The sequence below is a fragment of the Pteropus vampyrus genome, unplaced genomic scaffold (assembly GCF_000151845.1).
Source record: "Pteropus vampyrus isolate Shadow unplaced genomic scaffold, Pvam_2.0 Scaffold208, whole genome shotgun sequence".
NCBI classification, from domain to species: Eukaryota; Metazoa; Chordata; class Mammalia; order Chiroptera; family Pteropodidae; genus Pteropus; species Pteropus vampyrus.
Window position 1 is genome coordinate 1,480,885 of NW_011888989.1, and position 26,200 is coordinate 1,507,084.

The following is a 26,200-nucleotide window of genomic DNA, read 5'->3' on the forward strand; positions in this document are numbered from 1 at the left end:
AGTCAAAGAGAGGTCAGCTGGGGCCATAATTTGAGGTTAGCATCTGATTTCTGGTTATAACTTGAGCTCTGCAAACATGCTGAAAATCCCTTTGAGCTATGAGAGAGCATCGTGTAACAAGATACAATCTAATTCAAGATAATTCAATTAATAATTGTGATTGTGGTCAAGGAAGAAAATTCTGGGTTATTATGGGTAGTAATATAGAACTAAGATTAGAGGGAAAAAATGCTAATAGTTAGTTGTAATGTTCTTTAATTATGCGCACATTGGACAACAGAGAAGCTGCAGGTTGTAGAAGAAACAGCAAAGAAGTCTGAAAACAAAAGTCACATTTTTGATACTTTACTAGCTGTATGACCTGAGAAAAAGTACTTAAATTTTTGTGGGGAGGAATGTGCTGTCATTTTCTCATTTGTAAGATGAGAACAACAATAATAATAGTATGTGCCTCAAAAAATTGTGAAGACTAAATAGGTAATGCACATTAAAGGTTTTTGCAAAATTGATCTTTTAAGCATAACAGATTTAGGTGAGAACAAAAAATTTAAACATCTTGTGCAGGAAATGCAAATAGTTGGAAATATAACTATCATTTGGTGAAGACCTGTTGTGTGCTAGGTACAAGCTAGATGCTTCGAAAATATTCCCATTTAATCTTCACATTCACCCTGGAACTGAGTATTATTATCCCAATCACATAGCTGAGGCTCAGAGAGGTTAAGTAAACTGCCTAGGATCTTTCCTTTAAAAGATCTCATCATTAGTGAACTAAGTAACCAAGTAATACTTTATGCCAGATTCCTCAACTATAAATTGTAAAACTATTTAATTTCCAGAAACAATGAGAAAATAACTTAAATGGGAAATATTCTTAAATTTTACACATTAAAAGCATTTTCTAAGGTATTACAAAAATACTGATGAGTAAAATGGAACAGCCCCGACTTGAGTTAGAAGCAATAAGTAGACATTAAGTCTAATCTGTCCTAGTGCTCCAATGCCATAACTTTGGAAACATTTCTAGGAAAAAAAAATAAAATTCCTTTTCTTGAGATCTTACTTTACAAGAAAAAAAATATATTTGCTGATTAGTAAACTGAGTTAATTTCTATTGCTCTTGGTGGTCTTTTAAAAATAAATAAATAAACAAATAAATAAATAAAGCCCTTGTTTACTTACCCAAAGGAGCAGTGTCCAGTGTCCAGCTCATTGGAATATCGCTGTCACAAAACACAATCCAGGTCCCTTAACCTGCCTCTTTTGATCTCAAAAGGTGGTAACATTCAGTCCAGAGCTCACTCATCTGTAAATTGCATCACATTATCTCTGAGTTATTTAAGAAGCAAGCTCCGTTTGGTTTCAAGCATTTAAACCTGACTTCAGTGAAGGCAAAAAGAAGAGTTTGCCGCATAGTTCCAAAGGTCTTCTATTTATCACAGTCATCAGAGAAAGCAAAATGATCGAACCCATTGGGAATCAGTACATTGTGGCGAGGCCAGTATATTCTGCAAATGCTTTTGGGGAAGAATACAAGAAGACACACAGATATCATAAGACATTTCTGGATCATCTCAAAGTGTGTTGTAGGTAAGTTTTTTTAAGATATTGGCATTAGGAATAAATGAAGCATTTTCTCCTAAATTTTCAAGCATTCAAACTCTCCTTTCTGGCTCTAGCCCATAGTCTTCAGAATCTTTTTATCTTTGGTTTGCAGACCTCTCTGTCAGAGCTGGGAAGGTCGTCTCTGAAATGAACACCATCTCAGTTCTCAACACAATCTTTCCACATCAGGGGATTAATAGATGAGGACAGAGGAAACTCAGTTGAAATGTTGGACAATTCAAGCTGAGGATGACAAATAAGCTCTATTACAGCTAAAGAAAGCAGCATTTTTCTTTGGAAAAAAAATCCTTTTTTTTTTCCAAAGGTGAGGGGTCAGTTGATATGCGTAAGGAGGTGAATGTTGTCAGTTGATATGGGTAAGGAGGTGGGAAAGTTAGGGCAAGTACTAGTTCGCTTTTAAATATATTGCCATCTTTACCAATTTTCCACCTACAGTGAGATACTAAACTTAAAATTTGATATTAATTAACCGACCTGTGACTTCCAATGTTTTCAGCTGTTCCACACAAAAGGCCAAGAGAATTGCCCTCTCGTTGTTCCCCATAGCAACTTGGTTACCAGCATACCGGATAAAAGAATGGCTCCCCAGTGACATTGTTTCTGGAATCAGCACAGGGCTGGTGTGTGTACTACAAGGTAACTTTTTTTTTGAGATATAATTCATCTATCATAAAATTCATCCCTTTAATGTGTATGATTCATTGTTTTTTAGTTTAGTCACAAGGTTGTGCCACCATCATATCTAATTCCAGAATATTTTCACCACCACCACCCCAAAAATCTCTTGCCCATTAGGAGGCACTTCCCATCCTCCCCTCTATCTATACTACTTGTAACAACTTTCTGTCTCTGTGAATTTGCCTATTTCTGGGCATTTAATATAAACAGATTCATAGAATGTGTTATTTTTTATGTGTGGTTTCTTTGACTTAGCATAATGTTTTCAAGGTTCATCCACATTGCAGCATGCATGGGTACTTCATTTCTTTTTATGTACGAATAATTATTGTATGAATCGACCACACTTTGTTTATTCAGCCATTAGTTGATGGACATTTGGTTTATTTTCACTTTGCAGAATGATGCTATTATGAACACTGTACATAAGTTTTGTGGGAACAAATCTCTTGGGTATATACCTAGGAGTGTAATTGCTGTGTCATATGGTAACCCACAGTAAAGTATGAGAGTTCCAATTTCTCTGTGTCCGTGTGAACACTTATTGTCAGACTTTTTTATTTTAGCTATCACAATAAATATAAAATGGATCTCATTGTGGAATTGATTTGTATTTCCCTAATGACTAATAATGTTGAGCATTTTTTCACATGCTTACTGGCAATTTGTATATATTTTTGCAAAATGTTTATTTAAATCTTTTGCACATTTTAAAATTAGGTTATTTATCTTTATATTATTGAGTTGCAAGGGTTATTTATATAATCTGGATACTAGGCCCTTATTCAAGATATAATTTGCAAATAATTTCTCCTATTCTATGAGTTGTCATTTCACTTTTGTTGTAGTATCCTTTGAAACACACATTTTAAAATTTTGATGAAGACCAACTTATGTGTTTGTAATTTGATTGCTTATACCACAGGTGTCATTTCTAAGAAATCATTGCCTTATCCAAAGTCATGAAGATTTACACCTATATTTTCTTCTGAGTTTTATAGCTTTAGGTCTTACATTTACATCTTTGATACATTTGAGTCTTTAATAAAGTAACTTACATTTAGAGTCCAATTTTAAATAAAGAACCTAATAAGAACGTCTGTGATTCCCCTTGCACGAAATCAGGATGCTGATGTTTATATGTTTACAGGTTTAGCATATGCTCTGCTTGCCACCGTCCCCCCAAGCTACGGGTTATATGCAGCCTTTTTCCCGATCATAATCTACTTTTTCTTGGGCACTTCTAGACACATATCTGCAGGTAAGTGAACTTCTGGGTTAATTAATGCTCACACTGCTTTTCCTTTATGAATTCTATCTGCCATGCACTGTATCCATTTCAAATTGTGCATAACTCAAGAGAAGAATCATAGTTTCTTATAAGAATTAGGACTGGGGCTTGGGGAAGGAGGACAGAGCAATTTTTTTATATGCTGCATTGTGGTTGAAAGACAACTGTGCTTTAGGGAAGCATAAATTGACCACAATTCACCCTCCGTTAATTAGGTCCATTTCCAGTTCTGAGTGTGATGGTGGGAACAACAGTTGCGAGATTAACCTCAACGGCCAGTGCAAGTGCTATGAATTCCTCTACCAATTCAACGAGTAATGATTCGTCATCAGACGAACGTAAGGTGATGGTGGCTGCAACAGTCACAATTCTTTCTGGAATTATCCAGGTGAGCACTTTTTCATGCAATGTACCCTCCCCAATCTGCTTGTCCTGACTGGTACACATTTTTTTTTACTTTTCCTTCCTCCTGCTGCCCCTTCCCACTCTTCCCTTTGATCTGTAGCCCTCCTTCTGTGGTCCATAGGAAATGATTTCAGAAGGGCCCTTCACCACAACTGGAAGTGGAGGGATGGATCCACGTTGTAAAGATGAGTTAATGTGGGTCTAAAGAGATGGCAAAGTGTGAAATGCTGAATTGTCGAATTCAATAAAATACCTGGGAATTGATATAGCCACTAAACATAACTATATGCAAATAATAGTGAAAGTAGAAGCTTCGAAACTTTTTCTAATTCTTAGGGACCGTAATCTACTTGAAAGGGATTAGGGTTTAGTACTTTTAACTGTTAACCGTTCGTATCAAAGATTTGGAAAAAGCTGAAGAGATTTATGGAGGGACTTAAAACCTCCCTCCCATACCACACCACTGCTGACAATGAAAATGTCATGGACTCCTCAAGATATTGCCTAAGTTTTTGAATAGTGATATTGAAGAGGAATTTTCCACTCAAATGGCTAACCTTGTAATCAGTTATTTGTTCTACTTCTGTAGACATGCTTGCTGCATAGGCCAAAGGGCAGAGTGATCTGAAAATCAACTAAAGAATCACCCCCACCCTCCTCTTTAATTGTTCTGTCTAGATAACAGATGCTTTTGCTTGTTAAGAACAGATGTATTGCCTTTGTTTGTTAAGCCCTGTAAAAGTAAGATTACCCCTGAGCTTGGGGCCCAGATCTTCAGAGCACTAGCTCTTCTGGGACTGCTGGTGTAATAAACCTGACTTCTCCAAATCTCCGAGTGGTGCTTGGTTTCTCACCAGTCTTGTTTCTGCAACGATATTATTGGTTAGGACCATACCTTAAAGAAAGAGTCAGTTTATACAAAGATATAAGTGATATAGCCTATTGACAAATGGCATGGTCAGTTGTTTCTAAGACATTTCTGAACCTAGCAGCACCTTTGCATGTCCACAGCTCTGGCTGCATTCTGATAACATGAATGGAAAGGCAGGCCAGGTAGCCAAGGGAAGGAAAATCCATCCATTCACCTGTCTGCAAAATACTGATGCTTTGGGGGAATTAATCACTTTTGCCCCCAGTTAAAACTGAGCATTTCAGATGTCCAATACGCAATTATTTATTTCTTACGAAATAAGTCAAGCAACTCGTTTGAGGGAATATGAATGGATTCTCACCCATGCATGTTATAGTAGCTAGAAAAGTGTAACTTAAAATTACATTGGAAAATTTATGAAGGCTGATGCTAGGTAAGAATCCACTATGAAAGATTTTTGGGTGATACCACACCATTAAAAAATGGGGTGGGAGAGATAAGCCTATTACTTCTTGGAGATGTGCTAGACTTGCATGCTATTTGAATAGCATGTAACAGTCCACCTTAGGGGATTGGGTGGGGGAGGGGAGGAGAGTGAGGAACCCTGAATGAGAGGTGTTCCAGGAGACAGGGACTCATGCTTCTTCAAGACATATATGTACAGGCTGAACTTTTACATTTTGAATTATTTCAATTGCAGATCCGTCAGGTTGTGAGATATACCCTAATCTATGTTTTCTCTTTCTAGTTGATCATGGGGATTCTGCAGACCGGATTTGTGGTGATATATCTATCTGAATCCCTAATCAGTGGCTTCACCACAGCTGCTGCTGTTCATGTTTTGGTTTCCCAACTCAAATTTATTTTTCAGCTACAGGTCCCAGCATATACTGAACCATTTTCACTTTTCAAAGTAAGTATTCCTTTTGCTTAAAAAATACTAAAATACATGAAATTCACTACCATGTTTCTGGGAGAACTCCCCTTTAATGCCTTTACCATGAGGCTTACCTACAACTTTCAAGAAACAAATGGGTTGTGAAATTTATTCACATTATGAAAAAGTTAGTGGCAAAGAGAACAACAGTGAAAATTAACCACATCTACCATACAACTAATGTGACCGACAGAAATTAAGTACTACTTTTCTCTTAGATTTGACTCTTAGGTATTATTAAAAAGAAAAAATCTAAGTACATTATTAAAAGATTTACTATTTTGTTCCAAGTTTTTAAAATTTTCCCGAAGTCTTATTTTGAAAGAAATGTGCTAATTTAGTGATAATGCTTCCTTATTTCTGAAAAAAAAAAAAATCTCATTCTTTTATTTTTAATTAAATTTATTGGGGTGACATTGGTTAATAAAATTATATAGGTTTCAAGTGTACAGTTCAATAATATATCATCTATATATTACATTGTGTGTCACCACACAGTCAAAACTCCTTCTATCACCATATATTTGACCTCCTTTACCCTTACCTACCTCCTTCTCCCCTCTCCCTCTGGTAACCACTAAACCATTGTCTATGTCTATGAATTTTTGTTTGTTTTGCTTGTTCATTTGTTGCTTTCAATTTTATATCCCACATATGAGTAGAATCATATTGTTCTCCATGCTTTCCATCTGACTTATTTCACTTAGCATGATTATCTAAAGATCTGTTCTTTTTAGAATTGAAGTTCTCCTGACTCTTTGATGCATCCCTGTTTCAAAGGCAAAAGGAAATTAACCAATATGTAAATAGAAGAGTGGTTTTTCCCTCTTTCAGAGGATGAACTGTGTAGAACAGCATTCTTAGCTCTTCTGACTTTATTTATTTGAGTCCTCTCTTTTTTCTTTGGTGAATCTAGCTAAAGTTTTGTTTATTTTGTTTATCTTTTCAGAACAGCAGCTCTTAATTACGTTGATCTTTTCTATTGTCTTTTTAGTCTGTATCTCATTTATTCCTCTTTGATCTTTGTTATTTCCTTCTTTCTACTAACTTTGAGCTTATTGGTGCTTCTATCAAGACAATCATTGGGAATCTGAGATAGAACTTGCTCCAAACTGGAACCAATACTCTCTCACTCTCATCCAGAACTATTCTGGAAGTGGAGTGTTTTAGGAGCAATTTGGAGTCTAGCTTAGGTCTGCTTGAGCTGTCTGGATTCCATGGGTATGTAATCCAACTGGCTTCAAGAATTAAAATTATGTACAGTGAAGTTAGCCAACAAAATCATTTCCAAAGTGACATAGAGAGTAAACTAAGAAATGTGAGGGATCTTAACTTAAAAAAAGAAAAAGCCAGGAACGAACGGGATATATGCTAAGAAAAATTATCAGAGATCAGAGCTTATTCCCTGGACAGAGCAACAGTGATGACAGTGAAATAAAAAATGATGGCCAAAGAGACCTAAGAGCAGAAGAGACCAGTTGTAAAAATGTGAAAAGTATCTTAGAAAATTTGACACTAGCCAGAGATTCCCAGCAAAATCACCAGAAGCATCCCTAAACCAGTGTAGTGCTGACACTATGCTAACTGGCCCTTCTCATTAACTACATGCTAGTCTCTGCAATTACTCATCCATGGTGAACATGAGCAGAGCAGAGAATCGTTGTCAATCTCTGTCAGTTCATTTGCTTCAGCGTTTATCTATTTGTGAATAATTGAGTGCTATATCCAAATTATACATTAATATAGCACTTACATGGTTTTGTTTTTACAATTTTAGGTACTAACTTCCATAGTCACACAAATAGAGGAGACTAATATTGCAGACCTTGTGACATCCTTGATTATCCTCTTCATTTTATTTGTGGTTAAAGAAATAAATCAGCGCTACAAAGCCAAACTTCCAGTGCCCATTCCGATTGAACTCATTCTGGTAACTGATCATCTTAAGATTTTCTTTCATAATTCATTAGTTTCATGTTTGTATATTGAAAGCACTTCACTATCTGTAGGTCAGGAGATTTTAGTGGGGCAGATGCCATCTGTGAAGTTTCTGGTTATAATATTTAGTATGGTTTTATCTTCATTCAGAATTTAATAACTTCTTTTTATGATTTTGAGTTTATTCTTTCCATGTAAGACAAGGCTGGTGCAGAGGGCAAGATTTATGAGAAGGCAAGAGACCCATTTGAATTAGAGCTCTGGTTCTCAATTCTAGTTGAACATTAGAATTGCCTCAGGACTTTTTAAAAAGTAGCAAAGCCTGCATAGGGTTTGCAGTTAGCATTAATATATTGGCTGGGTGGAAAACCAGAGGAGAGAAGGAGCAATTAGGGGGATCATTTTATAAACTATATAAAAGCCTAACCAATGTACTGTATATTTGAAATTAATTAAAATAAATTATTATTTTTTTAAAGTAGCAAAGTCTGGCCTTGAGATTCTTATCTAATAGGTCAAGGGGTAGTTTTTGGCAATTTTTTTGTAAAGAAAGACAGGTATATCTCACATTTCTAACTCGGGCAATTTGCAACTTTGCAGACTGTGATTGCAACAGGTGTATCCTATGGCTTTGACTTCGAAAGCAAATTTAATGTGACGGTGGTTGGGGAAATGGAAACCACGTAAGTGTATCTTTTATGATGGCATCTCAAGCACCAATTAGAGATGAAGCAATAGTTACAGAAGACTACCAGCTGAAATGCATTAGTCCAGGTCAGATTCCTCCCTGCATCTGGCATCCATGAGGGAGGCTCACTACTCTCCTTCTAGGAAGGAGCCACAAAGGACATACAGGTCTGTAGTTCTTAATATCAGAAAGTTTCTCCTTATGGAAGAACTTGCAGACCAGATGAACAGGAACTCAAATACAAGTAAAAGCGAAGTAGTGAAAGTAGAAAAATAGGCAAATTAACCTTGCTTCTCCTCATAAAAAAAGAAAGAAAGAAAGAAAACCAAATGAAACCAGATTGCCTTGTTCATAAATTACTATAAACAATATGTAGTGTTTTGTTTGAGGTTACTGGAGCCAAGATCTGACAGTTCAAAAGAGACACTGAAGAAATACCTGGCACACCACTTGAGCAATCCAGTTAAGCATACTTTGTCCTTTCTCGTGATTAAACTCAAAACAAGGCCAGAGCAACTCTTAGCGATACAAAAGGATGCGAGGTCCATTCATATGAGGAATTGGAGATTATCTCATTCAATTTCTTGGATTGAGAAAAGAGATCTTGTTTTGTGCTCTTTCCTCTCTCTATCTTCTGCCCATAGCATCGATTTCTTCCAACTTGCTTACCAAGAAAATGTTATGTTCCTGTTAAAAAAAAAAAAAAAAACAACTGACCTCCCTCCCCAAGCTTAAGGAGTATTTAAGAATTCCAGGAATTGGCACTCATATGCATTGTTGACTTAAAAATAGCCCGCTTCTTTTAAATGCAAATATTTATTTTTTAAGCAAAAACATATTTTTATCACCAGATATTCATGTTACATTTCAAAATAAATTTCGAATATCACTTTTAGTTTAAAAGGTTTTTAAGTAAGAATTAGGTTGAAGCTGAAAGACTATTTCTATGGTTTCTCTCACTCTTCAGCTTTCAAGTCATTGCAGTTTATTAAATTAAAGGGGATCTTGTCAGGAAGGTTTTAGAAATAAAGATAAGCTTAACATCATTGAGCTACAATCTTAGAGACATTACTTAGTGAATATATTTTAAATGTCAGTGGACCTCTCTCTATAGTGGGAGTGGTGGGAAACCGGAAACTCACATATATTAATCATTACACTCTAAAGAAAGGCAATATAGCCTAGTAGGCAAGCTCACATGTTCCAGAGGCAGAGTACCTGAGATTTACTTCTGACTTACTTCTTGACTTTGGGCTCAGGGGGTTAGGTAAGTAACAGAGCCAGGAAATTAACTTAAGTTTCAGGCCGTAAATCTTTGTCACACCACTCTGTCTATGATGTTTAGAGGCTAGAACAAAATAATAATAGCAGTCTTCTGGTTATTTTGGTATATAATGCAAATTTTAATTATCTTGCCGATTTTACATTTATTTAATAAATAAACAATATTTAAAGCTAACTTTCCGATTCATGATAGCTGTAGAATATGAGATAATAATACTTCAAAATTAGAGCCGAAAAAAATTTTAACATAGATATTCACAAAACATGAACAACAATTAAAAGTTGAATGGATCCAATTAACCCACCTCCAATGAGTTTTAGATATTTACAGGAGCTGGGCACTTGAATAAATTGCTGTTGAGTTTGAGATATTTGTACCTTTTATTTTATTTATTATATTACTAAATATCATTTAACTGCTCTAAGTTCATTAGGCATAAGCACAAAAGTATCCTCTATGAGTTAAACATTTCCCTGACACAATATCACTTTAAATGAAAACTCACTTTCCCATCAGGGCCACAGTTGGCTCTAGCAGTTCTGTGGAGCTCAAGCAGGGCAGAGTCCAAGGCCCATCTGTTTGTTAAGGGTTTTCCATGAAAAGTTGTGTTATCAATAGAAAAAAGACTTTCTTGCTTGCCTTGCCTCAGAATTGTGTTACCTCAAAAAGTCTTCATCCATAGATAACTAGGGGAGGTATTGTGAGTAATGATTTGCTACCCAATGTAACAATACAAGTGGGACCTAAGACATTTTGCATTAAGCTTATGGGGATATAAGTACACATTACAATACGGTTATACTAGCAAAATCATATCAGATGTACCACTGTCATTGGGCCGTATTTACAATCTTATATTAAATTTAAGCAGCATTGCTTTTCAGTAATAAGGTAACAGACTCCGAAGTTTTTAGTGGTGCTAAATTCTTGCTAGTCATACTCCAAAGTGAAGCGCCATTCATCCTAGATTGCCTTCATTCATTGGTTTGCCCAACAATTATTGGCCACCTGATAAATGCCATGAAGAGTGTTTGGTCCTGGTCATAGAATAGTGAACCAGTCATAGTCTCTGTTCAGTGTCGGGAGGGGAGTTAGAAGGGAAGAAGGGTGGTGGAAGAGATAAAGAAGGGAGATACTAAGAGCTGGGGAAGCACAGAGAATCTGTCCCAACCCTTACCTTGCTGGTGAGGGGAGACTTTCTGGAAGGAAAGATGGCAATGAGAGCAATGGTTCAGACAAAGTGAATGGTAAATTAGAAACTCCATGGTGAGAGAACGGGTGATGTCTTTGAGAAACAAACAAACAAATAAAAAACTGGATATGGCTGGAGCATAGATTCTGGGAAATGGTAGCAAGAATGCAGAGAGGGGAGTAGATTTGGATCTTGCTAAGAAATTTGGACCTCTCCTGAGAGCAAATGGTTGCCATTGAAGATGTATAAGCAAATCGTGACATTCAGACGGGCTTTATTTCAATTTCAGATTTCAGCCCCCTATTACACCTGACATTCAGATTTTCAGGGAGATCATCGCAGATAGCATCAGCATTGCGATCGTTGGTTTCACTGTGGCCTTTTCAGTCGCCAGTGTCTATTCCCTCAAACACGATTATACAATTGATGGCAATCAGGTAAGTTAAAAACCTACACTGGGCCTAATTCGGCAACTTTAAATGATATTTTATGCATATAATATCAATGGTGCCGCTCCTAAAAAAAGATTCCTCCTTGTTCCCTTGTCAGGAGTTAATAGCTTTGGGATTGTGTAACATATTCACTGGATCATTTCAAGGATTTGCCTCGAGTACCGCCATCTCCAGATCGGCGATTCAGGAGAGTACTGGAGGCAAAACACAGGTATTTCAGGATCATTGCTGAGATAGCCATCCTAGTGTTAGTCGCTGGGGAATGTAGGACCGAGGAAAAGTTGAGGTTGTGATGAGAATTTTTCAAATTTGCAGATTGCTGGGATTCTCTCTGCCATCATTGTGCTGATAGTCATTGTATCCATCGGATTTCTTCTAGAGCCGCTACAAAAGGTGACAGCTCTCTCTCTTTAGATACTATCTCTCTCCTTTGGGTGGTGAATCAAGGACCCTGGTTCCTAAACTCTGGAAACACAAACCAAATGGGAAAATGAGGTTACTTCAAACTCTCGAATACTCTTCTTAGCCAATACTCTATGGGCCAAAAATATTTATTTTTCACCTGCTAGCATTTTATGAATGTTAGGAATGCACATGCCCAAACAACCTTATCTATTCTACCTTTCTCATGCTCATAGCCTGGAATATAATTAATGTTTAGATAGAAAGACACCCTGGCACTGAGGTTTCAATTGACCGAAGTGAAGATTTTCTTAAATCATGAGGTAATTGGGGCCTCTATCTAAGTCAGAGAGTGGTGCTACCAGTCACACAACCGGCTCTTAGAAATCCGCCCTGCAGCTCCCAGAATTTGGTTTGACGCCAAGACCAAAGCTGTTAGATTACAAAATGGGAACACGCAGCCAGACACAGACTTTGCACCTTCACCTTCATGCTCCTCTGTCCAGCTCTCCTCAACTGTAATTTTTGAGGGTCTAGGTGAATGCTTTGTAAATGGCTGCAGCACCCAGATGAAAAATATAACAGGAGACTCTGGAAAACATGGGAGCTCTCAGAAACCAGACAATGGTAAATACATTGTTGTTTGTGGTTTTAATATGATTGTGAGGTAGTGTGTGGAGCACTGGCTCTAGAGTCCTGTAGACCTGCTTCTACCCCTGGCTTTGCCACTTATTATCTGTGTGCTCTTGGCAAATTACTTAACTTTTCTCATCCTCAAGTTACCCATTTGTAAAATGGGAAGGAAATAGCATCCACCTCACAGAGTTGCTACAAAAATTAAATAAAATACGGCACGTGAAGTATGTAGTCTAAGGTGTGGCACATGATAAACACTTAATAAATGACAACCATTGTTAATACTGTTATCATTACTATTCTACAAACATTCTATCATACTTCTGACTACAAAGAACATAGAGATATAACATGGCCAGCCAAAATTTATATCTAGGCCTTTTTTTCTTTTTGGTTGGTAGCTGAAATGTGATTTTGGTCTCAGGTTTCTGGATTCCCAGGGCAGTTATCCCAAAGAGCATCCATGGCCCAATCCATTTTCAAGCAGTGATAAGTACTGTTGGCCAAAAATATAAGTTCTCCACATGCCAACCTCCTAATTTCCAAAGGAAAGGCATTAAAGGAGTCGAGAAGTCACCCCCAAAGAAACAGAAGAATATATGTGTCAATAAAAACAAATGCACACACAACCCCCCTGGTAGAGAATTCTGCCTTGTTGTGCTTCTTCCAGGTGTATACTTGTGCTCTCCCTCACCCACATCAACTTGGAGAAACCAAATAAAATCCTCTCTTTCTTATGAATAAACAACACCCAAGGACATGGTCCAGGATGTTAATCAAAACCCTTTCTTTAGGATTCACATGACAAGCTCTTCTTAAACCATTGTGTCAGTAATACGCTTGTTTCACCTGAATAGCTGGTTTGCTTCTTTTTATCATAGGAAGGCAAAATCATGCATAATGATAGCTAATAATGAATGTTACTTTGGTGCTCACTAAGCAGAGTTCTAAGCATTTTTATATGTATTTAATTCTTTAGATCAATTACAGTGTGGATACCAGGTTCTTGGTAAAATGATCCTCCTTTTCCTATTTACGGTTTCTCGATGCTCTGTAATCTTTATTTTTTAAAGAGTTCTATTGTGTATGTGTTTCATTATAAATAGTTTCAAATTATTTTTCCATGGAATACAGACCAGGTGGGAAACAATGCCCAGTGAAAAGAAAAATATGTCTCTTTTGCAGGTGGCACTTGACATGTTTTATACTAAAGTCCTCCAAAGCAAAAGGCTTACTGTAGAGAGTTCTAAGAACCCCTCCCCCAGCTATCATGGTGATGACATCTTATATAGCTATAGTCCAGTATCAAAACCAGTACATCGACATTGATACAGTCCTGTTAAATAGATTACAGACTTGTTTCAGTTTCACCATTTTTTAACTGGCATTTATTTGTGTGCAATTTTCTTTTTAAAGTCACTTAAGACTATATGTAGTCTTCTAAACAATGACCTCTATTTTCACAGTGAGTAAAATTGGTTAGATATTAAATTGTAAATATTACTTGTGAAAATCAAAAATGTTCAGATCAGTTAAACTATCTCTGAAATACGAAAATAAAAATATGTTTGATTTTTCTTTGTACACAGTGATTTTATGGTATGAAAGTAATCAGTATACAAATTCCATAGTCCATTTGTAATGAAACAGCTTGAATTGAGGGCGGGGGCTTGGGGAACGTTCCTACCATTGTGTTAAAATCCAAATAAAAAAGGGTGCGTACTTGACTAGTCAGCATTTTCCACCTTAATCGTCATCATTCCTGTAAGACAAATGATTTCATTTGGGCATGTGAAGAGTCAGCAGCCTGAAATGTTGGTGTGGCAGAGCTGAGTTTTCCACTCAGACTTCTTAGTGAATCTACTATTTAGTGGTATCAACATTAGGGCTTCTTAAAAGAGGCTGTGTTCCTGGGTGGTGAGTATTGGTTTGGGAAATACTAATTCATTAGCTCATCCACTCATTCATTCAATAATCATTGAGCGCCTCCTATAATTTACCATGGTCGATTCTGGGGACATAGCAGGGAACATAACAGATATGGTTCACTCTGTCCCAGAGAGTCTGCCTCAAATCTTTGTTAACCTCGCTGTCATCTGCAGCTTCCTCTTTCTAAATGGCATGATTGCTGAGCATTGTCAAAGTTTCGAATTCTGATTCCAGGACCCAAAGTTCTCCAAACATTTTTTTAAATAAAAGATCAACCCCCTCCCCTACCTCCAATAAATAGATACACATTAGACTGTCTCTGAGAAGAATTTATTTCCATCATAGGTCTTAAGATCTGCTTTTCTCTCTCCTAAAGTATAGGCTAGTACGTGCCATCAGATCATCTATGGCATGTCATTGTCACTGCGGTGGGGACAAAATCATGCATGGAGACAGGTCAGAGTCCCAGGGCTGGTGTGTTTTGCATGGCATCGCACATCTGAAAAGGGTGTACCCTTTGCTTTGAAGCCCTTTAAAGGACTCACTTATCTACAACCTTCACCTTTGCTTCTATATAGCTTATTTGGTTATCTTAGAGTACATCTGCTGTTTATGTTTTTCACAGTCTGTCCTGGCAGCTTTAGCACTTGGAAACTTAAAGGGAATGCTGATGCAGTTCACGGAAATACGAAGGTTGTGGCGAAAGGATAAGTATGATTGTGTGAGTAGAGGCAATGGTATTTGAGAGGGAAATCAGGAACAGCATTTTAATACTGATATAAAATGCATATTTATATTGCAAACTGCAAAAATTTTGTTTTTATTTATATGTTAAAATAACTTTAGTTTATTTTATTTGCATTCTCTGGGATTTTAATTTAAAAGCATGAACTACTTGCAAGTAGGAAACGCTCCAGGAAACACTAGTAGAGAACTTCCTTAGATCTGTTCTAAAAATATTTGCAGTCATCCCAAATGCCACAGAAATTCTCTGAAGTTCAAGGTATATATTGGTTCTGTACTTCATGACATCATATATTAGTTACTATAGAATCTGTGAAAAACTTAAATTCTGAACATTTCTTTTGGAAAGATTATATAAAGGCTCCCCTTGCTCTCAGTATGCCTTGGTATAAGAGACAGAATCCATAATTATATCAGGGTTAAAGTCTATGGCATAAAAATGCTTAATATAGCCTATGGGATTTTACAAGCATAAAGTAATAAAGTACACTTGGTTTATTTTAGTTCATGCTAGATCATCATTGGGGATTTTCACAGCCCTTTGGCATACTAAAATTCTTATAGTGATCATAGCCATTAATGAAATCAGCAGACCAAAAGTAAGAGATTAGTGTCAGCTCTACCAACTAATTTGCTAATTTTAATGAACAGCAGCTGGTTCTGGAATTTTAGCTGTGACGGACTCAATCAACTCATTAACTGGTTCAGGGATGGGATTAGCAATGGATACGCTCTCTCTGGATTTTTTTAAATATTTGCTTGTGTTTCTGTTGTTCAGACCCTGAGAAATGACGTCTAGAGGCAGGTCCCTTTTCCTGTACATTTCCAACCTCCACTGTTGTCCTTAGAAATTCATGCTCTCTCATAGCTCTGGACCTAAGATGTTGTACTTGAATCAGAGTCATTTGTAGTGTATGTGTTGCCTTCTTTTTGCAGGTAATTTGGATCATGACCTTCATCTTTGTCATTGTCCTGGGACTCGGTTTAGGCTTGGCAGCTAGCGTGGCATTTCAGCTCCTGACCATTGTGTTTAGGACCCAATTGTGAGTGCTTGTCATGCTCTGCATCCTCACAGACTTTGACCTGTCAGTGTTGGAAAGAAAAAGATTGTCATTGGTCCAGGGAAAAGTAGTTTAATTAATAGGCAGCATGCAAATCCATCAAGATTGGCCAGTCTATTCTCCTCAGATTGCTCACCCCAAGGCCTGAACAAACAACAGAATAGCCCAAATTTAGAGCATCAGCCCAGGTGCCACTAGCCATTAGTCTGCTCCCTGCTTAAATTCCAATTCAGAGAAATCATGTAACTCTATTAGTCTGTTTGTCCAACTGTAAACTGGAAGTAATTATATTCTGAGCAGGTTCAGTGTCTTTGTAACTGAGAATATTGTGGGATTCTTCATGTCTAGTGGAGGCTATTCCTATTTATAGGTTATTAGATTGTACTCCCACCTAAAAAGCATGAAGTCGAATTAAAAGAATTTCTCAAAGGGCGCCTCTCATCCTAGAATTCTACAAATGCCACTTCAAATTCTTAACAGTCATCTAGTCCAAACATCTTTTTTGATTCTTAAGTCTCTGACTATAATGTTACCACCATGTGGTCACTCAGCCAATGCTGGATTACATGTGTGACAGAGAAATAAGGCTTCATGGGAACTAAGGAATTCTAGAACAGAAAGTGTCATCATATAGTTAATCCTTGACTGATGGAATACATTTATACTGCAATGTTCCTGCACTCATTTATTCATTTACATCTTTACTAATTTCTTGGAGACCCATCAAACATAGACACAAACTGAGTGGTCATAGGCAAATCATTATACTTCTCCATGTCCACATCTATACAACTAGGTAATCATATCTGCCTTTTTTCACCAAATAACTGTGAATTAAAACGGCACAAGCATATGGAAGCACTTTGTAAACTGGAATATGGTAAATGGGAGGCAATGTTCTAGGAGTTATGGGAGGATAAGTAAAACAAGGTATTTGCCCTCCAAGGTCTCTGATGGCATGATGAATCCCCAGCCTTGAAAAAGTGAGCTTTGGCGTGCTAGGAAAACATCAGTGGTAGCCTTATATGCATGAATGATTCACCTGGTGCTGATTTTCTCTACAGTCCAAAGTGCAGCACACTGGCTAATGTTGGAAGGAGCAACATCTATAAGAATAAAAAAGATTACTCTGATGTAAGGAAGATTCGTTTTTTTTACTTTGACTTGCTAAATGATATTAATATGAATCTAATGGGCACCATCTAATATTACATCTCTCCCTTACAGATGTATGAAATGGAAGGAGTGAAAATTTTCAGATGTCCATCTCCTATTTACTTTGCAAACATTAATTTCTTTAAACAGAAACTTATTGATGCTGTAAGTTTCAGGGTTATTAATTGTTTGTAATTCTACTGAATATCTAGAAATGAATTGATTTCACTTATGTGGAGGTTGAGTTGTGTTAGTGTTTCTGTAGCCCATGTCCCAGAGCAGGTGAAGCTACCTTAAAGGGGATCCTTTATTATGTTGGGAAATAAGACTCTTCAGATGATGTCCAATAGATAGTCACCTTTTATTAAATTTTGCTGTAGAGTAAAAAAATTACCACAAGATTTGGGGCTGCTTGTTTTTAATAGATAGTATCCTACAGATTTCTGGGGGGAATCAACTTCAGAAAAAACAAGAGTATTTAATATTTGATTGCATATTTGTTTGCTATCCTGAATATTGAAGAGATTTAGAATAGCAAACAAATATTTATAATACAAATAAAGTAAATAAATGTAACATAAATGAATACTTAACATGAAATAACAACTGAGTGCTCCTGATGGGTTGGAGAGAAGATGATAAAGAAGCAGTTTTTAAGGTTAAAAAACAAATGCTCAGTAGTTGCTCTTGAATCTGCCTTTTGGTCTACTCTGTACTGTGCATAGAGCTTCTGCCTTAAAGCCCTACCATATTATTATTAGTTTGGTATGCATCAGATGTATTTCTACCCAATTTTTTTTATAATAATGGGTTCATATGATACATATGGCTTTATATACTTTCCTTTTTGGTTACTCTACTATCTTTCGATCCTCTTTAGTTATTATTCTGGATCTAAATATTGCCATAATAGCAATGCATTTGTTTTGAAAAGGGGAAAATAAGGGTTATTCTCAAATCTAATACTAAAATTATTAAATAAAATCACATAATAGATATTATAAAATATAATCATATACATTTTAACAGAATAAAATTATATAGAAACAGAATACTAATTATGCCACCTGTATTCAACAAATAGAAAATAAATAAAATAAAATCCCCTAAGTGTTGTATAGGCCAAAAACACAAACAGATTCAAATAGAGTTTTGATCCATTCATAGATAATTTATGGATAAATCCTGGATAATACTGAGGTTTTCAAATGTTGATAACTGTATACAGGCTGAGCAAACAACAAGTCTCACAATGCTCTCGCTGATGTTTGAACTTCTTACATTTTATTACAAATATTTTCATTACGTGCCTCAATCCCTCAACCAATCCCACTTAAGGTTATTAGAATTGTGCTAAATAAGTAGCAGAATATGCAGTACTCTTATAACACAGCAATGGATTTTTTAGGTCGGCTTTAGTCCACTTCGAATTCTACGCAAGCGCAACAAAGCTGTGAAGAAAATCCGAAAACTACAGAAGGCAGGCCTGCTACTAGTGACACCAGTAAGTTTCTTGACCAAATTTCTGTGTGTTATAGCTAAAAGCTTAGAAAAATGTAGTTCAAGATGTTGGTTCCATTCCTTTAAATAAAATGCCAGATAAACAAAGTATTATTTCATATGTCAATTAATGTCATATTTCTAAACAGCATTTTTGATGGTATCCTTATATTTTTTATTCCCCTGAGACAATTTTTATTCTCCAAAGAAAAGAGTTTACAATCTCATTTGCTTTACCCAGCTTTGAATCTGGGCTTCAGAAAGGTTACCCTTGACACACACAATGGTTACCCTTGACACACACAATGTATTTCTCACCTGGAGTTATCATGTATATTATTATCCTCTCTTACAGAAAGGAGTTATATGCACCGATAACGGCTTGAAAGATTCCGATGAAGAGCTGGACAACAATCAAATAGAAGAGCTGGATCAGCCAGTTGATACAGCGGACCTGCCCTTCCAGATAGACTGGAATGCTGATCTTCCTCTCACCGTTGCGGTCCCTAAAATTAGCCTGCATAGCCTTATTCTTGATTTCTCAGCAGTGTCGTTTCTTGACATTTCTTCAATGAGGGGTCTCAAAACGGTAATTTCTTCTTTCTTAACAGAAACAACCAATCAATAACTAAAGGTGAATGCATGTATTTGTGGAAGGATGCTTCTTTAGATAATACACACTTAATTCGAAGTAAATTATAATCTTAGAATATTGCATGGAGGGAGTGGGAGTGCAAGTGGGACATGTTTAGTAAACTCTTTAAAAGTGCATTTCCCATAAGACTGACATAAAATTTTGAAGGCAACCAACTCTACATTTCTAATGTATGCTGAACCTGTTAGTAGGCAACTCTGCTCACACTCCTATCGAATTTCAATGCTGAGGTGCCTTCAAATCCTTGTGAACATTATAACTAAATTGTCTTAAAATAGAGAAGACTTGGAAAGGTTTTGAGAAAAAAAGTGAGATGCTGAGTCCTTTTGTTTTTATCCTCAGCCATTATAAGCTGATGAAATTCTGCTTAACTATATAACAATGTTTCAAAAAGAAAGAAAAAGGAGAGAGATATGAAAGAATAAATATCACATGTGATTTAAAAACAGGACTGAATGGTCCAGTTGCATTCTTTCCTTTCCACGGTTTTGTCAAGATTTCTAAAGTAAATTAGTTTCTAACAGAAATGCAGAAACAGATGTAAGTAAAATTTAAGAAATTCCACATTTCCCTCTCTTTTGCTTGGTTTTGCACAGAAATCTACCTATATAAGAACTGAGCTAAGATAAGACCTATTAAGTGTGGGTGAACTGAATACAAAATTAGAAAATGGGATTAATTCATTTCTTTGAAACATCTTTTAAAATTTTTTAATATCACATAACTCTCAAGATTGCTTGCTTTTCCTTTTCTTTCTTTTTTTGTTTTTGTGCTTCTTTGTTTGTTTTAGCTTTAGAGGAAAACACACACACACACACACACGCACACACACACACAACTTATTTTTTCTATCCTAGTAGTGCAATACAAAGGACAGGCAGGGACTGCCTTATATTTCTTTAAAGTCCTAATTTTTAGTTCAATGCCTCATAGAGGTTCTAATGATACTAATGATCATCTAAATCAGTCAATAATATAAACTACTTTTCTTACCTTATATGACCTCAATGATATATCACTACTGGTATTTGTTCTTAGCCTAAAGACCAGGAAATTAGATAAATATCTGTTGGTACTAGATATATCCAGTCACTGTGGACAGGAATAATGAACAACTTATGGGTCATAGGGGAGGTTTTTGTTTTTTTTGTTTTTTGTTTTTTTATGTTTATGTATGTAGAAAGCTCTACTCAAGATCATCCCATAGGAAAAAACAACTTTTAAAATTAGGGAGTGACGTCGGCAACATGGTGAAGTGGGAAGACTCCTTTGTTTCTCTCTTAAATTTAAAATAACATCAGTTGATCTTTTGAGTAGAGGCAGAACATTTTCTCATCATACTTCCCACAAGAGTTATCACTTTTAACTTCTTCCTGATGAAGAGAGTTCTTTCCTTTGGATTTATTTCTTTCTGTCATAGAGTCTTGTTTTTAATTTTAGTGTTTCCTTATACTATTATCTCTTTTCAAAATGTAAAAGGTTCTAAAAGCAATATGTAACCCATAAGGCAAAATTATGATGGTTTTCTTTAAGTTCTGACAAGTGAAACTGGTCCCTAAGGAAAATCTACTTTCTTTTTAATAGATTTTGAAAGAATTTATCAGGATCAAGGTAGACGTGTATATTGTTGGAACTGATGGTAAGTTGTTTTATTTTTATATTCTGACAATCACTTCAGGCTCATTGCCAACTCTCAATCTAGACAGTCCTTCAAAGAACAACTGTTTTATCATGATCACCAAGAAAGAAATCTAATCTGTAGCTGAGCTGATAGAAACCCCTAAGGAAATAGCATCTTTATATTTTAGTTGTGTCAATATGTAACTCATCAACTTTACAATTTGAATCCTAGTTTAATAGGTTGCAAAAGTGTAAATATGTAACCAGTTTTTACTCTAATCTTTCTGAAAAAGTAGGCTTGTTTTCTCTCTTCTTTGCCTCCCAGGATTTCTTAGCCCATGATAACTTGGTTTCTGTTTCACCTTGCTGATGAGGCAGCCCTTGCCAAGGTCATCCAGATTGTCCGGATCAACTGCCTCCACCTGAGCCTCAGTCTCACGAAGCTTACTTAAGCATTTGGCCCTTTCTTTAACTTTTGTCTTTGAAACTCTCTCTCCCTCACTTCTGCAAGACCATTCTTCAGATACATCTCCCACCAGTCTCATAGCTCCTCAGTGTCTAATATTGGCTCCTCTCCCACTCTTTACAATCTTTCCCAGGCTTTGCCTTTAAACCCTTTAGTTCTAATTCCAGGGACTCTTTCTAGTCAATCTTCTATATGCTTATGACTGCAAGTGTATCTTGTTCATGAATTCTCAAACTATAACTACAGCCCAGACCTCTCTTCTGAGCCACAGACCCATATATTCAACCCTCTGGATGTCCTCCAGGCACCTCAGATACACATGCTCAAAACTAAATATATGATCCTTTCTCCTTTTTCTATCTCAATCACTCCATCACTACTCACCCAGTTGCCCAAAGTAGAAACCCTAGCACCATCTTTAATTTCTCCTTCTCCTTTTCCCTCTATATTCAGAGAGTCACCTATAGATATCTCCTATTGAAATCAGTCTCTTCCTCTCTAGTTCCACAACCTTAATCCAGACCTTTATTATTTCTCATCTAGGCCCTGGAACTACTAAAAGTTTTTCTCATTTGAACCTTTTCCTTCAATCTTTTTACTTTAGGGCATTAAGTGTATACTTTTATTAGAAAATATTATCCTTTGGTTCCAGAAGACACTGTGCTAATGGTACATTGATATTGTACCATTGCAAACCCCAAACACTTCACCAGAGATCAATGAAATGAACATTTGCAAAAGAGATTTCAAATTTCCAGCCTCAAGGAGAAATCTGCATCCAAACAATTACTTCTTTCTACCTATTATTCTTTCTTTTCTCTCTTTAGATGATTTCATTGAGAAGCTGACACAGTGTGAATTTTTTGATGATGAAGTCAAGGACTCGATATTTTTCTTAACAATCCATGATGCTGTTTTGCATGTTTTGATGAAAAAGGATTATAGTACTTCAAAGTTTAATTCCAGTCAGGTACTTGCTTTTTGGTGACTTTCACATCTATATAACCAATTATCTTTACTTGTTAAATTTCCCTTTATTTTTCAACATTAAAAAAAATGTCCCATTCTGGTTTTCTCAGGTAAAAGAAATGAAGTTTGATTTTACCCCAGATACAAATGGAGGATTACGTAATAGGGAATGTAAGGTAAGATTCTTTTTTTATATATATAAAATTTTATTTATTTATTTATTTTTAAATTTTTGTCTTTGGTGACATTGGTTAATGAAGTCCAGTATGTTTCAGGTGTACAGTTTAACAGTAAGGCATATATATATTGCATTGTGTGTTCTCCTCCCATGGTTAGATTTCTTTCTGTCACCACGTATTTGACCCCTTTTACCCCATCTACCTCCCTCCTCTCCCCTCCCCCAGGTAAGATTCTTCAACAGGTTTATCTTTATTCATCACAACAAAGACCTGAAGGTAGTGAGGCCTCTTCCAGCTCACTGCAGCAATTCCGGAACTTGTTTGAACCTTTGTGCCTCATCCCCAGACAACTGAAGCAATGACAATCTCAGAAACTTGCGGGGGAAATAAACTCAGACCGGGACAAAAAGGATGGAAAATAGTGATACTAGGTCTCTATTAATGCAATATTGAGCATATACAGTGTAACCAAGTATAACCAAGATCTTATTCTGGTCCTGTAATAATCCATGAAGTAGAAAAAGTATTGCTATTTCTACTTATAGATGAATTAGTGATGGATCTGAGAAGCTAATATATACCTCCTGAGTCCTGGGCGCATGGGAAGTTCTTAGCATAGTGCCTAGCTCAGCAATAAAAATTAAGTTTCTTACTAGAAAAGGTTGCCAAATCATCATTTAACTAGATAGTCCCATTTCATTCTAGAACATTCACTTTTAGAATATTCAGTCCTTTAAGGAATGTCTAGAGTTTGGGAAAAGCAAAACCACAAAATGGGTATTTGCTGTAGGCCAGGTACACAATAGGTGCATTGCATTCATTATCTCAATCCTTACAACAATATGCAAAGAAGATCTCTTCATTTCACAAATGAGAAAATTAGAAAGGGCTCAAAGAGCTTAATTGATTTGCTTAAGGTCACACACTTAGTTCAACAGGATTTGAACTAAGATCTATCTAATGCCAAGATCTGTGCTCTGTTCACTACCAGCTCTATTCTTTGATGAAATGGGGTTCCTGAGAAAGAATATAATGATTGTCTTCAAGTATGGGAGGTGACTGGTGGTATTTCTCTTATTTGAAGAAGGGTCTAAGAATAGCAAAAGGAATTTAGATTAGAAAGAAAGAAATGTAGTCTACAGCCATGCTACCCAGAACAAGCCCAATCCCGTCTGATCTCAGAAGCTAAGCAGGGTCGGGCCTGGCCTGGTTAGTACTTGGATGGGAGACCACCTAGGAAGACCAGGTGCTTTAGGCGTAAAAAAAAATAAATAAAAAATAAAGGATTGTAAGCTGACAAGGTTCTTGCAATCTTTGAGGTCAATCAAGGGTTGCCTCACCTAAAAGAGAGAGAGAGAGAGAAAGAGAAAGAAAGGAAGGAAGAAGGAAGGAAGGAAGGAAGGAAGGAAGGAAGGAAGGAAGGAAAGAAGGAAGGAAGGAAGGAAGGGAGGGAGAGAGGAAGAAAAAGTAAACAACGTATAGCATAAGATAAGCTTGGACCATTATTAAGAGTTGTAGTAAATAGAAAAAGGTTAGATGTAAAAGCCATTACAGAAAGTTAGATAACTTGAGGTGAGAGGAAAGCCAAGAAGTGCACCAGGATTCTGTTTCCCAGGGTTGGATTCCAGGGAAACCAAACCTAGCACTTTGCCTGAGCCCCCTGTACAGTGGGTCCTACCAGAAACCCTATGCTCAGTAGTTGGATTCAGAATTGTCACCAAGTTTTAGAGGATAAAATATAGGAGCAGAATTTAAACCAAATGTCTGACCATAGCTTTAGAACCAACTGTGTAACAAAATGTAGTCAACACAACAAAATGTAGTCAACACCATCCTGTACCTGTTTCCCCAAATTAATAAAAAGAAACATTTAACACCAGCTCCTTGCATTACTTAGAGGAAAAGAAATCAGCAATCATGGATAGGCCACCAGTGGTGACTTCTGTAAAAGCTAAATGTGTCAGTCCAGCACACACAGCCCCTTGGAACTTGTGTGGCCCCTAAAACATGTGAAGAAATATACTGCTACAACACATTGTACTGTTATTTTAAGTTAAATTAGGCCTTCAAAAGATACTTATATTGTGACATGGTATTACATGGTTCCATGTTAACCAAGTAGCAATGGAAGGTATTCGATTATTAAAATTCAAGACAAAAATTTTATTGATGACTGGCAAATTCTAGCTCTTAATTTTAATCAGATTGACCACAACTCTTTTTAAATACAAGATATGATTATTGAAAGGGATAGAACTTAACAAGTTTTTTAAAACAAGAACTTTCTGTCTTCTTCCAGGTACCAGTAGAAACAAAATTCTGATCAAAATATAAATCAGAGGGGTCCTCATCTGACTGTCACATACAGAACAACTTTATACCCAGGAAGTTATTGATATCATACTTTGTATGAAGATTTTTATTTGACAGGATTATGTTTCAAACTTTGGAATGAGATTGTTCTAACATGGTATATTTTTCACATATATAGTATAAAATTATGGAAATACTCTTAATTTTATAACTTGTAGATTTATCAAAGGAAGAATTTTTTATATGTATTTTTATAGCATAAGTTTCCATCCAAGTCACTTCCTTTGTGCATGTTTTACAGTATATTTTCACCATTGCTTTGAATCTTGTAATTTATACTGCTCATACTAATATATCTCCACTTTTAAAAAAATTCAGTTGTACAGTGGATATGTCTTGTTTTGGTAAATTTCTTGTTTCCTTTCTGAAACGTGCTTGCTGCGAGTCCCCCTTATAGTGTTCTGGCTGAAAATGTGCTACATGAGAAGCTGCTAACCCCTCTGCAATGAGACTGCTTTGCCCAGATTGTATGATTTTCACTATAGCTTTTTGTAATACCCAGCATCCTATCCAGATTTCAACACAATCCTTCTACAGCTAGCTTTTGAATCAAATCCTCATTTGTTTCCACCTCTTGGTATGAAAATTGCATAAGCTGATGGAAGATATAAACTGAAAAGGTAAGAAGGTGAAAAGAAAAGAGAAAACATGATGCGTAACCAGTACTTCCTGGTCTTATTGGGAGGAAAGAAAAAATGGTAGGAGAAAGTCTTACTCCTCACTCTCTCTGGTCATTATTTGTAACTCAAAGGGCAGAATAACAGCTCTAAAGCTCAATTTAGACATTCAGCGCACGTTTCTCTTTTTCACTAACACTGTTCTTGGTACAAATTTGTATTTATTTTATGTAATTAAACATTGGTACCAACAGAAAAAGATTCAATGTCCTCTGTTCAACATCAAACTGCTCTGTCAAGGGGAAATGTCCCAATCGTTTTAGATCTACCTCTAAACATTTATTGTCAAAGAACCTTCCATCCTTTATTATCATTTTACTGGTAGGGCTTGCCTATTGGACTTTAAAACCAATTGCAGACAGGTAAAACAAAGGTTTGTTTACATAGCTACATTTAATTAAAAACTAGAAAATCAACACTCTTTATAGAAATGTTTCTTAAACTTTTTGAGTCACACCTTATGCACCCTAT

The 26,200-nt window shown here is 36.3% G+C and overlaps 1 protein-coding gene and 1 pseudogene across 1 annotated transcript; both read left to right on the forward strand.

The window, feature by feature from the left end:
• Positions 1 to 1,459: 1,459 nt before the first annotated feature.
• On the forward strand, positions 1,460 to 25,720 carry SLC26A3 (solute carrier family 26 member 3). The gene is made up of 20 exons (XM_011372487.2): positions 1,460 to 1,590; positions 2,123 to 2,262; positions 3,455 to 3,565; positions 3,811 to 3,983; positions 5,620 to 5,784; positions 7,586 to 7,738; positions 8,347 to 8,429; positions 11,201 to 11,348; positions 11,461 to 11,574; positions 11,679 to 11,756; positions 14,956 to 15,051; positions 16,011 to 16,117; positions 17,200 to 17,269; positions 17,363 to 17,455; positions 18,699 to 18,794; positions 19,146 to 19,379; positions 21,030 to 21,084; positions 22,359 to 22,501; positions 22,611 to 22,676; positions 24,979 to 25,720. Exons 1-20 carry the CDS (start codon positions 1,460 to 1,462, stop codon positions 25,000 to 25,002), a joined length of 2,280 nt encoding a protein of 759 aa, XP_011370789.1. The 3' UTR covers positions 25,003 to 25,720.
• LOC111747076 lies at positions 23,814 to 23,937 on the forward strand (annotated as a pseudogene).
• Positions 25,721 to 26,200: the final 480 nt, after the last annotated feature.

Coding starts and splice junctions, on each gene's coding strand:
- SLC26A3 (XM_011372487.2), top strand. CDS start 1,460: ATGATCGAACCCATTGGGAATCAGTACATTGTGGCGAGGCCAGTATAT. Junction 11,575..11,678: donor GTACTGGAGGCAAAACACAG/GTATTTCAGGAT, acceptor TCAAATTTGCAG/ATTGCTGGGATTCTCTCTGC. Junction 18,795..19,145: donor GCCTGCTACTAGTGACACCA/GTAAGTTTCTTG, acceptor CCTCTCTTACAG/AAAGGAGTTATATGCACCGA.